This window comes from Anomaloglossus baeobatrachus, chromosome 8, assembly GCF_048569485.1.
Source record: "Anomaloglossus baeobatrachus isolate aAnoBae1 chromosome 8, aAnoBae1.hap1, whole genome shotgun sequence".
Classification (NCBI taxonomy): Eukaryota; Metazoa; Chordata; class Amphibia; order Anura; family Aromobatidae; genus Anomaloglossus; species Anomaloglossus baeobatrachus.
Window position 1 is genome coordinate 254,417,116 of NC_134360.1, and position 12,672 is coordinate 254,429,787.

The window sequence follows — 12,672 nt, forward strand, 5'->3', positions numbered from 1 at the left end:
GCCGCCCAAAAGGGGGTAAGATGGGGCCAAAAGTCATAGGAAGCTAAGAAAGGACTGAGACACGGCATCACACAATCCGCAGCAGCATTAAGGGTCAGAAGTCATTAAGGTAATTACATATATTTTTCGATCGATTTCCCTACAGAGGAGAACTTGGGGGGATGCAGATTTCTAAAGTGGCAGAAACCCCCTTTTAAAAAGGGTTTTCCAGTTTAAGAAATCCCATCCCTCGGCTACAGTTACCCACACTCATCAAATCCAGCACCGAGTCATCGTCATCGCTGCTGCTCCTGATGTCTATAATTGTCTGCAGCGCTGATGTCAAGTCAACAGTGCTGCAGACAGCCAGTGAGCTCACCGATTGGCTGCAGCGCTGTTGATGTGACCTCTGTGCTGCAGATAACAGACACCAGGAGCAGCAGCAGAAACTTCGTACATGACCTGGGAAGGGCGAGTAAAGCGCAGTTTCTGGTATTTTTTTTTTTTCAAAATATTTTTTTCAACAAACTGCAGCCGATAGACAGGGATTTTCTGAAACTGGAAAACCCCCTGAAGTAACCGTTTCACATTTGTAGAAGCCACATAAACAGAGCCGGAAACAATGTGACAAGTGGCTTTGCTGATATAAAGCTCTACTCATCAGAGAAGCACTGCCATCATGCTTCATAAAATATAGATTTAATGGTTTTCACTATTCAAGAGGTCTAGGTAAAGAGTACAAACAAACAAAAAAAAGACCCCAACTGTGCTTCAGGTTTATGCTTAAAAGGAATCTGTCACCAGGTTTTTGTCACCTAAGCTGAGAGCAACATAACAGAGACCCTGATTCCAGCAATGTGTCATTTATTGGGCTGCTTGGTGTAGTTTCGCTAAAATCACTGTTTAATCAGCAGGACATTATCATTAGAGGACTACTTGGCATGCTGCCAGGCAGTCCAGCATATTCATGAACTCTGTATAACTGCAGCAGAAAAAACATGGATTTTATCAAAATGACAGCAAACAACTCAGTAAGTGACACATCGCTGGAATCAGGGTCTCTGTCTCTACAGATATGCTCTCAGATGGGGGAGCAAAAACCTGGTGACAGATTCCCTTTAAGCGTATGTACCCTATGAGCAAATAGTGAAATTTGCAAGCAGAAAACCTGAATATTATTATTAGAGTAGAAATATAGGTTGTGATATTTCAAGAAACCTCAATGAAACGCTGCAGAGAACAGTTGACCAATGCTGGGGTCTTGATATCTGTAGTTTGGTAATGTAGATATCATACCGGATTTTACCCTTTACAATTCAAAGGGTGAAATGAGCGGAGAGGCGTCCACAATAAAATCAGCAACATTTACTAAATTCTGCAACAATTTTTTTTCTAACAGAAATGAATGTATATTTGGCCAAAAATATTTTTTACTGTTGGGCTTCATTAAAAATTTTGCACCCTTTGCCTTTAATAGCCTAGGTTTTCTATGTTTTACACTGTCTATTGCTGGCTGCAGAATGAGGCAACTGAGGATCCAGCAGTGAGCTCATTCGGAAAGTCCAATGGGAAAGTTTCTAATTCTTTTTGTTTTTTAAGAGCACAATGAAAACTAACAATTACATCCATTAAAATCATGCAAATTATGAATGGTGCAACTTTTTTATGAAATAAAATATATATCCAGGGAGGTGGACCATCCTTTTAAGTATACACTTAGAGTCTACTAAAAGAATGGTCACATGTCTAATAATTCTTCTTTTGTCAAAATTAGCTGGGCGATCATCTGCAATCCCCAGGAACGCTGCTGCAGCTAAGCCAGTGCACACTGTATATAAAAGGTCGAGAACTAGGGTCAAACAATACTACATTCGTGGCTTACTGGAAGAATTTAGGGAGTAAACAGCAACTTATAAAGGGTACAGAATGTTACATACAGATATTAACCATGGTGGCGTTATACGTGGGCATATGGCAATGCCAACAGGACTTACCCTTACAGCCCACGGCGAGTCCACAGCAACTGGAGCAGCTACCAAGGGACCCGCCATATCGTGCTGAAAACAAAACATACAGAGCACAGCTTACCCAGCGAGTAAACACGAGTAACCTAAACATTAACACTAAACAAGACATCTATTTGCTAGTTCTGCTGACGTGGGTGAGGCAAGCGCTGGAAATGTAACAGTTCCCTGCAGATCTACAGATTATCCATCCTAAATAATCTGGAGAGTGGAGAAAGCTACAGTCTCAAAGAGGGCAGAGGAGATAGACAATAGAAAAGGAGGAAATAAGTGCAGGATAGAAGCTGTGCTGACATATGAGCTATTGAAGATACCTGAAGACCTCACATCCAGCCTATATTACTGGGAGAGACGCTCCCACAAGAGAAAAATCTGATGCCTGCATCAGGCTGCAAACTGCAAATCAGTAGGTGGAAAAATGAATGCAGGACCCAAAAGTAGTGCAATTTAATTAAACGGTAACTAGTAATACAATATACAATTATATATATAATTTTTTCCTATATCAAAAGCGGTCCATCGCCTTTAAGCATAGGTAAGTAGATATTGTCAATCATTTGCGCCATGTTTTTGAAATATCTGAACCCTGAACAGGCGTCCAACTCATTAAATTGGAAACATTGGAGAAGGGAAAGTATGATAGGAATTTTTATGGTGCCGAAACCCTGGACAAATTTCTTTTTTTCCAGCGCAGCTGCAGTATTTCTGTGGATAGGAGGACCCCAATATTTATTACTGCAGCACCAACTCAGTATATCTATTCTGTATGAAGCATCGGAAACCCAAACATTTAAAATTACCCCATTAAGAACTGTAAGTGAATATACTGATGAGAGAAATTTAGAGAAAGGAGTAGGTACAAATTAGGGAGTGACTGCAAAAATTGAGAACACGTGAGTGTTGTGGACAGATATCTTAGGAAAGAAAACTAGAAAATGAACTAGGATTGTCTGGGGTTACAATAATTGGGGGATCGTGTTGAGATTTTTACCAACGTGTCCCCCATTCCTGATTGTCGTGACGCAGAATATAGATGCTTTCTGATTCCCATGTGGCCTACCAAGTAATGAAGGTACTCTGGAGGGGAAGGAAAGACTATGATAAGTATCTGCTTTCGGACTTGTGTAATTTTCTTTGTAGGGAGGAGAGTGGACTGACTTTGTATTCTCCAGGTTTTCATAATGAGCAAAAAAAAATTAATGCAAAAAAATTAAAATTATAATTCAGTATCACATTTAGGTGTTTTTTTGCCGATTGCTTCCAGCAAAAATATGAAAAATTCTATGTGTGGGTATTATTAGGAGAACGATGGTGCTTGGGGTAGTAGAGAGCTACTGAGGCTCCATGTATAGGGGTTATATTATGACGCCCCCCATGATTACCCCACTCCGCACCACGTCTAGGTGTCAGAACAGAGATCAGCTCTCCAACAGCGGCTCGTGCTTTTTAGGGATGGCCATTTAACTCAATGGCCGCCATGTAATGCTACACTTTCCTAATACAGGTGACTGAAAGAGAATTTTTTTTATTTTCTTTTAACAGTGCCTAATCCACTTCTGAACTTTATGCTGATTATTACAAGGGCAGCAAGTTTGTTTGTTTTCTTAATTTTCAGCAGAAAATATATAGCAGAAAAAGTGGAGCAAAAATATTTGCCAAACCATGGTCCAGGAACTACGTTGGCTGACAGATGGGAACATTGCCAAATTTCTACTATATGCAATATCCCCAGCCCCTCTTTGATCAATAGGCCCTTCAACGTCTGTGTTACGATGCCTGCATGATGGTGCAAGGCCTGCTAAAGAGGAGTGCCGGGGATGTGGCAGGTAAGAAGAGGTCCTCAGCACTGTGGCCCCGCAGCAGCCCTGGTCCCGCAGCAGCCCTGGTCCCGCAGCAGCCCTGGTCCCGCAGCAGCCCTGGTCCCGCAGCAGCCCTGGTCCCGCAGCAGCCCTGGTCCCGCAGCAGCCCTGACCATCAAACCAGGGCACTATGAATCCTTTTGCTCAACTATAGTAATAAACAATAAAAACTGGATTAAATATTTAACTTTATAACTATGATTAAGGCAGAGCCATAAGGCATCGCTGAAACACGTAGGTTTAAAAAAGAAAAAAGAAAAAAAAAAAGCCAGGGTCTGTCTGGATATTTTTACATCTGCAGCACTGGTTTCTTTGCATCGCTGGACACATGTTTTCTTTTCCCAATGCTGCATGGCCCGGACCCAGGCCACTACGTGCTGATCCTAGGACCCTCATACAAGGTGGAAGGGTGGGCTGCCCTATTGCAGTGTGTGTATATACATTAAGCTCTTACAAATCTTGGCGGGGGCACCACCTTGGTGAGGCTGCCGAGTGACACCTCCATTCCATTTTGAGCACAAGCCACGAGCTGCAAAGCTGCAAAAAATTCCTGGAAAAGAAGAGTAAAAACAAGACCATCAATATAAGAAAACCCGACGTACAAATATTTACTGCACGGAGACGTCGGTATGTGTGCGCATAGGTACGTGTTATGAGCACAGGCACGGGGACGGCACTTTCCAGGGATAGAAACTCAAACAAGACGCTGCAGAAGGAAATGAATCACCATCTGGGAAACGTAGAAGAAGGCAAAGTGAGTAAACGCAGGAATTCCCGTCTTCTGGCCTTCATATAAGTGGCGGCAGCGCAGGACAGGAGGGACGTCCGTATAAACACTGTCTTTACAGAAGCTGAGGGCCCTGGATCTGATATTACAAGCACCTTGATAGTAGAAACACGCTACTATTGCATTAGCCATAGGGACTTCTTTAAGAGTATGGATCAGAACCGGTGCTATTGTAATGCCAAACTGGGATTAGTACGAGGGGTAAGTGGCCGTTGGAAGAGTCATTGATGATTCTGTACTGTATGGGCCTCTGAGAATGCCAGACGACCCAATCACACATATACGAGCGCTGCACGGACACTTCAGCTGCACTTTTTGGAATGAGGCATTGAGACTTGCACGCCTCTGTCCAGCGGTCACGGCACTGATTGAACCAGCTTCCTGCCAATTATTTTTTCACCTCTAAGGGTACTTTCACACTTGCGTTCAGCGCAGTCCGTCACTATGGAGAATAGCGCAGTCCGTTAACACACTGCGCTAGTCTCCATAGACTTGTATGGACGACGCACTGTAACGCAAGTGTCAGCGTTGCATCCAGTGGACGACGCAGCGTCGTTATTTTGACGCTGCGCCAGGCGGGAGGAACGCAGCATGTAACTTTTTTTGACCAGCGCAATCCGTTGGATTTCACTGCGCATGCACTCTCTGGCTACCTGCACCCGTAACCAAGGTAAATATCGGGTAACCAAGCAAAGTGCTTTGCCAATATTTACCCTCGCTACATGTGCAGGGAGCCCGACACTTCCCCGCTTGGCTCCACCCCCTCCCGCACTCCACTCCGCATGTATACACACACACACACACACTCACACGCACACTCACCTGTCCTCAGCACCTTGGCCCCGCTCAGCTCCACCCACCCCGCACTCCGCCCCAAGCACACATTCTCGGCAGCCGAACGATCAGCTGATCACCCGGCGGCCGGCTACTGGCAGCGATCAGCTGATCACCCGGCGGTCGGCTGCTGGCAGCGATCAGCTGATCACCCGGCGGCCGGCTGCTGGCAGCGATCAGCTGATCACCCGGCGGCCGGCTGCTGGCAGCGATCAGCTGATCACCCGGCGGCCGGCTGCTGGGAGCGATCAGCTGATCACCCGGCGGCCGGCTGCTGGCAGCGATCAGCTGATCACCCGGCGGCCGGCTGCTGGCAGCGATCAGCTGATCACCCGGCGACCGGCTGCTGGGAACGACCAGCTGATCACCCGGCGACCGGCTGCTGGGAACGACCAGCTGATCACCCGGCGACCGGCTGCTGGGAAGGACCAGCTGATCACCCGGCGACCGGCTGCTGGGAAGGACCAGCTGATCACCCGGCGACCGGCTGCTGGGAAGGACCAGCTGATCACCCGGCGACCGGCTGCTGGGAAGGACCAGCTGATCACCCGGCGACCGGCTGCTGGGAAGGACCAGCTGATCACCCGGCGACCGGCTGCTGGGAAGGATCAGCTGATCACCCGGCGACCGGCTGCTGGGAAGGATCAGCTGATCACCCGGCGACCGGCTGCTGGGAAGGATCAGCTGATCACCCGGCGACCGGCTGCTGGGAGCGATCAGCTGATCACCCGGCGACCGGCTGCTGGGAGCGATCAGCTGATCACCCGGCGACCGGCTGCTGGGAGCGATCAGCTGATCACCCGGCGACCGGCTGCTGGGAGCGATCAGCTGATCACCCGGCGACCGGCTGCTGGGAGCGATCAGCTGATCACCCGGCGACCGGCTGCTGGGAGCGATCAGCTGATCACCCGGCGACCGGCTGCTGGGAGCGATCAGCTGATCACCCGGCGACCGGCTGCTGGGAGCGATCAGCTGATCACCCGGCGACCGGCTGCTGGGAGCGATCAGCTGATCACCCGGCGACCGGCTGCTGGGAGCGATCAGCTGATCACCCGGCGACCGGCTGCTGGGAGCGATCAGCTGATCACCCGGCGACCGGCTGCTGGGAGCGATCAGCTGATCACCCGGCGACCGGCTGCTGGGAGCGATCAGCTGATCACCCGGCGACCGGCTGCTGGGAGCGATCAGCTGATCACCCGGCGACCGGCTGCTGGGAGCGATCAGCTGATCACCCGGAGACCGGCTGCTGGGAGCGATCAGCTGATCACCCGGCGACCGGCTGCTGGGAGCGATCAGCTGATCACCCGGCGACCGGCTGCTGGGAGCGATCAGCTGATCACCCGGCGACCGGCTGCTGGGAGCGATCAGCTGATCGTTCACAATAGTCTGCCACCGGTAAACTGTAAAAAAAAAAAAAAACAAAAAAAACAAAAAAAAAAACGATTTCGTTGTTTTGCAGCATCCGTTGTGCCACTATATGCAAAACATCCGTTGCATCCGTCACACAACGCAATGCAACGGATACCGTTCAACGCAAGTGTGAAACTAGCCTAAGCTGTGACCTTACTACGCTACTGACTGTTTTCCTTACCACCTGGAGAGCAACAAGCTCCGTGTCATTTACACCTATATATCGTCCGGAGCTGGAATGTGCCCGGGGGCGCCCCACTGTGCATGTAACTGGAATGCACATAGACGCCATATCATGCCATGGAGTCCTGTAACAACCTGCGTTATCTGGAGTTCTGACAGCTGTTATATAAGTGATACAGTAAATCATAGATTATTTTTGGAAAGTCTCAGTAGTAGTGTAAGCGCTGTGCATGTGCGGCCACCACTTCTAGACTCCGCTGGTGGCCAGTTCCTTGGGTAAAAGCTGTACACAATAACATTTAAAAAAATTCTTTAGCAAGAGGAATTTTAATAGAATTTTACCCATCTTTTAATAGGGATATTCTAGTTCCAGCCCATAAAGATTAGAATTCATATTATGAAGTTGTACAATTTGCTTGTGGTAGCAATTCTTTTTTAGGATCACTGCTTGCTGTAATTCACAGCAACCATTACTGATCACTTTAAAGGGCAGCAGCCAGCAGGTTCTTCACATATAGAGTAAAGGCAGTGCCACACCGGTGCTAGGATGTAGATAGAATTATACCTTCAGTTTAGAGATTCAATGCTTGATTGCCGAAAAATCTTCTCAAAGCTTCAGAAATTATGTCAATAGTGAATTGGATGGAGCACCGGGTGGTTCTTTGTGGGTCGGGTCGTCAGGAACGTTTCCTCCTCTTTTTTATTTCAATTTTGTGCCACCATCACCAATGTTGGTGGCGTGTGTGCATTGCTAGTGTGACGTTTTCTTCAATACAATGTCTCCGGGATCACCGAACGCACGTACCGCGATCTCTAGTGCCATTTTACTCAAAAGATAACTAGGCGCAATGGCGAATGCACCGATGAAAAAATAAATGCAATCTGCGCATGCGCCGCCACATTGTCTTTAATAAAATGGCGCCGGAGTTCACAGTATGCGCATGCGCCGATTCCAGGGCCATTTTATTGAAGATACCATCACACTAGCAATACGCACGTGCCGCCCCAATGCTTAAGCCGCTGCACGAATGATGTAATTTCTGAAGTTTTGATATAGGATTTTCTGCAATCAAGCATCAAATCTCTAAATTAAAGAGGTGATTTGAAACAGCATCATAGCACCGTTATGGCAGTGCCTGTACTTTATATCTGAAAAACCTACTGGTTGGTTCCCTTTAAAAGGAATATGTCACCAGATATTTGCCCCCTAATGTGAGAGCAGCATAACGTAGAGACAGAGATCCTGATTCCAGCGACGTGTCACTTACTGAGCTGCTTAGTGTAGTTTTGATAAAATCACTGTTTAATCAGCAGTAGATAATCATTACAGGACTACTTGGCTTGCTGCCTGGTAGTCCGGCATATTCATGAGCTCTGAAAACTACTAGATCTGCAGGAGAGAAAACAGTGATTTTATCAAAATGACAGCAAACAGCTCAGTAAGTGACACATCGCTGGAATCAGGGTCTCTGTATCTAGATTATGCTGCTCTCCGATGAGGGAGCAAAAACCTGGTAACAAATTCCCTGCACTAAATCACCTGATGTCCCATGTCAGTTCGGGAGGGAGAACAACAATTTACCACGGAGAGCAGTTTTTGGAGTTGAGAAATGTGGCACCTGGTTACAGGATAGTTGGCTGACATCTCTGTATTAGTGACTGCACTCCATACACTTCCAATTGAAGTTAGGACTTCAGCAAAGAGATTCAAAAGAACCCTGGTGCAGAGGCCAAGTTGGTAAACCATGGCGCCGGACCAGAGCCTTTTGATAAATCGCCTACCTGCATTATTCTTTTAATTAGCAGGCTAAGGCTAGGTTCACATTTCCGTTGTTTTACATCAGTTATATGCGTTGCTTGATGCTTGTGATGATACAACAGATGACAAGAATTGAATTTCATTGTCATGAGAAAGCGGATTCCGTTGTAAAACGAGAGAGAGAACGATTAGCTGATCGTTAACAATAGCTGGCCGCCGGCTTTTGAGAGCAATCAGATGATCTCTTGGCGGCTGGCTAATGAGAGCGATCAGCTGATCTCCCGGCCGCCGGGTTTTGAGAGCGATCAGCTGATCTCCCGGCCGCCAACTTTTGAGAGCGATCAGATGATCTCCCGGCAGACAGCTATTGTGAACGATCAGCTGATCGCTCTCATTAGCCGGCCGCTGGCTTTTGAGAGCGATCAGCTGATCTCCCGGCCACCGGCTTTTGAGAGCGATCAGATGATCTCCCGGTGGCCGGCTATTGTAAACGATTAGCTGATCGCTCTCATTAGCCGGCGGCCGGGAGATCAGCTGATTGCTCAAAGAAGCCGGCTGCCGAGAGAGAAAATGCACAGCGAAATCAAAAGGATTCCGCTGCTCAAAAAAAGTTACACTCTGCATTCCTGCCGCCCGTCGGTCAGTCGTTCCATGACTGATCAGTCAGGCGGCGGATGCAACGCAAGGGCATCAGTCCCAATCCGCCGCTCATATAAAAGTCTAACAGATTGCGTTGTTTATCAGAGCGGCGGATTGTGACTGATCATAAACAACGGAAATGTGAACCTAAGATAAGGTTGCACCGGGCGAACTGATCAGAAAATATGCAGCGGGCAGGAGGAGGTCTGCAATGATCGGAAACATATATTTTTGCTCAACGCGATCACATTTACTAATCAAATAATATTTTGTGGCATATCGCTTTTTTATAAGTGCAAGCCTGCTCCGAGCATCTGCACTTTATATACCCAGCGAGCAGGAAGTCCGCAGATTTCCTTCCTTACTGGATTAAGATCCGGTTAACACAATAGATGTATGCCGGAGCAGCAATGTGCATCATCCCGGCTGATTACAAGGCATAAAACGTCCCGTCACTTTACCTGCTTGTTTAAATATCCTTTGCTTTCTGCATCTGCCAAGTCCCAAATCTGTGCAAAAAAGAAAAAATGGAGAAGTCAGTGCCAGGGAAAATGACTCACAGGAAGGCAATGACACGGCTCGGATTTTCCTCGATGTCAGCCTGAAATCTGCTGCATCAGATTTAATAGGAAAATAATATACATTTCACTAGAATTTCTGAAAAATGTAAACTCAAAGAGCGCAGAAAATGTATATTGTCATTAGGAAACGGCAAACATGAAAGGAAATAATAAATGTAATTAAAGTGCACCTACACGCTCAGTAAATCATTAAACCGTACAGTCCAGGGTGCCGGAGCGCAGCACCGAGCGGAAATGTACTTAATGCAGCAGCCGGTTTGCATTTCTGCATATAAAGCTTTTGCTCCTCTTCCATGAATTGGTTTGTGTAACCATTTTCTGTGAACTGTAACTTCTTTTTTTAGTTTTCCCTCAATAAAGCTGTGCAGGCTCTTGCTTTATGTGGCGGGCGGATGCTTTTATTGGGGGTGGGGGGGACAATCTTTTGACTGCTTTTTGTTTTATGTTTTAGGGAAGGAGAATTAACCAAAAAATGACAATTCTGGCATCTCCATTATTTTTTTTACTTACCCTAGAAGAGAAATCATTTTATATATTGAGTGATCTAATATTTATAGATGAAACAATATCACGTATGTTTAATATTAATATTAAGTGCGGCAATTTGAAATTTTGTGGGTTTTTTTTTATCCAAACGCCTCTTAGAGGACTTGAACCTGTGGTCGCCTGATCCCTTATTCCATATAATAAAGTACCAGAGTAATGCAGTATATACTAGAAATCACAGTGTCAGGCTGGGCTTCACAGGGGTACCAACATGGCAATCATAGGGGTCTTCAGCTTGCCCCCGGCTGCCATTGCCTTCTATCCGCACCTCATGTTAACATTGCAGGGGGGCGATTAATGCCCAAACAGACGCTACACTTTGAGCGGACATGTGCTGTTCTGCTCCGTACACAGCTGATACCTGTCCACCACCGAAGATAGCAGCTGGTTATCGGCAATGTCGGACCCCACTAATGTGATACTGATCACTTATACTAAGGTCAGGTCATCAATATTATATGCTTGGACAACGCTCTCAAGCTTTTGGTGCATTTAGCACAACCCATGGTAGTGAAGACGTGGCATCACAACCCTGCCATCTTCTGGGTAGTACGGGGCTAATCCAATATCACAATGTTCCGCAGTGTCATGTATGTTGGTAGATAATGATATCCAGATTCTTGTACCTTGCCCAGCACCAAATCAGGCAACCCCGACTTCTTCAGGAAAAGAGCAGCATCTCCAGCCAAGACTTTTCCGGAGTTTACGGACTCAACCTGAAAAAACAAGCAGCAAAGAAGAGGTTAAAATAACCTTCTCCCCAAAAAACCATGAAAAAAAATTGTGCAAGCCATTTACATAGTGAAAATAATGGTCTACTACAGGGGACATCGAGAACATCAGCCATAAGAAAGCACTGATGTCACATTACTATTCAGTGACCAGGACGCTTGGGAATAAAAAGAACCTCAGAAAAAAAAAAAAAATGGGGCAAAGTCAAAATTTTAAAGGGGTCATCCAGACTCGCCTCGTTTGTCCGTCAGTTTGTACCTTATTGTGTTTTCAATGCTGGAAAGGTCGGGGGAATAAGCAGGGTGGATTGATTTAAATCACGCCGATTTAAATCATGATTTAAATCACGATTTAAATCAAAAGATTTTTTTCTATTTAAATCAGATCGATTTAAATCATGATTTTAATCATGATTTAAATCACTGATTTAAATCAAAAGGTTTTTTTTTAAGATAAATCACGATTAAATTGAGAAGTGAGAGCAGTGTGCATGTGCGCCCATAGTTACACGGACGAAACTAGGGGCAACGATCTAACGCCAGGGTGAGGGGGGGACCCCAAAGTAAGTAAAAATCTTTTTTGTTTTACTATATGGCAATAGGTAGGTGTTTAAAAGCAGCATGTCTTAATTGTATAAACTATTAATAGCCTCCACATTTTGTTCATACTGCCCCTTTAATTCCACACTTCTAGCTTGGTTTCAGTTTTGGTTTAGTTTCTTTTTCCCTGCATTCAGTTGACATGCCCAAACTTGTTGGATAGTCAGCAGTACTTGGCTCAGGCTGTAGTAACATCAGCAGTGCTTGGCTCAGGCTGTAGTAACAATCAAACTTCATAAGTGATCTGTGTGAGCCATGGCAGCAGGTCGTAAGAGAGACCCTATTTGGGTTCATTTTGTTGAGATGCCAGCAGCAGATCTTGGAAAGAAAGGCGCAAGAGCAAAGTGCAAATACTGTCAAAAGGATATCCAAGGACTTGTTTGCCGTTTGAAATCACATTATGAAAACTGCAACCAGAAGGGAAATGAAGATGTTGATAGTGATACAACTAATGTCAATGAACCCCCACAGCTTCTTATGCACCAGGAGCCTAGTACTAGTGGTAAGTCTGGCAATTAATTTACAACCTATTTTTTTAACAGACATTTTACTGGGATGGTTAAAGTCTATGAAAAGAAAAATTTCTAGCTCTGGTAGTTCTGGAGTATAGAATTTAAATTTATGTTAAGGCAATATTTCACAGAAAATTAACGCTAAAGGACATGTGCACCTTTATTTTTTTAAGGTGCACATGCCCCCCCCCCCCGCAGCGCTCTTACCTCCGATCCCCGCAGCGCTGA

The 12,672-nt window shown here is 46.0% G+C and overlaps 1 protein-coding gene across 1 annotated transcript in view; it reads right to left on the reverse strand.

The window, feature by feature from the left end:
- The window catches only part of EPS15 (epidermal growth factor receptor pathway substrate 15), a 168,236-nt gene that overhangs the window by 118,179 nt on the left and 37,385 nt on the right, over positions 1-12,672 (reverse strand). The window contains exons 3-6 of the mRNA XM_075320561.1: positions 11,228-11,317; positions 9,936-9,983; positions 4,317-4,412; positions 1,974-2,036 (exon numbers count right to left, since the gene is read on the reverse strand). Of these exons, the coding sequence (XP_075176676.1) occupies positions 1,974-2,036; positions 4,317-4,412; positions 9,936-9,983; positions 11,228-11,317 (297 nt within the window). The remainder of the gene's footprint in view (positions 1-1,973; positions 2,037-4,316; positions 4,413-9,935; positions 9,984-11,227; positions 11,318-12,672) is intronic.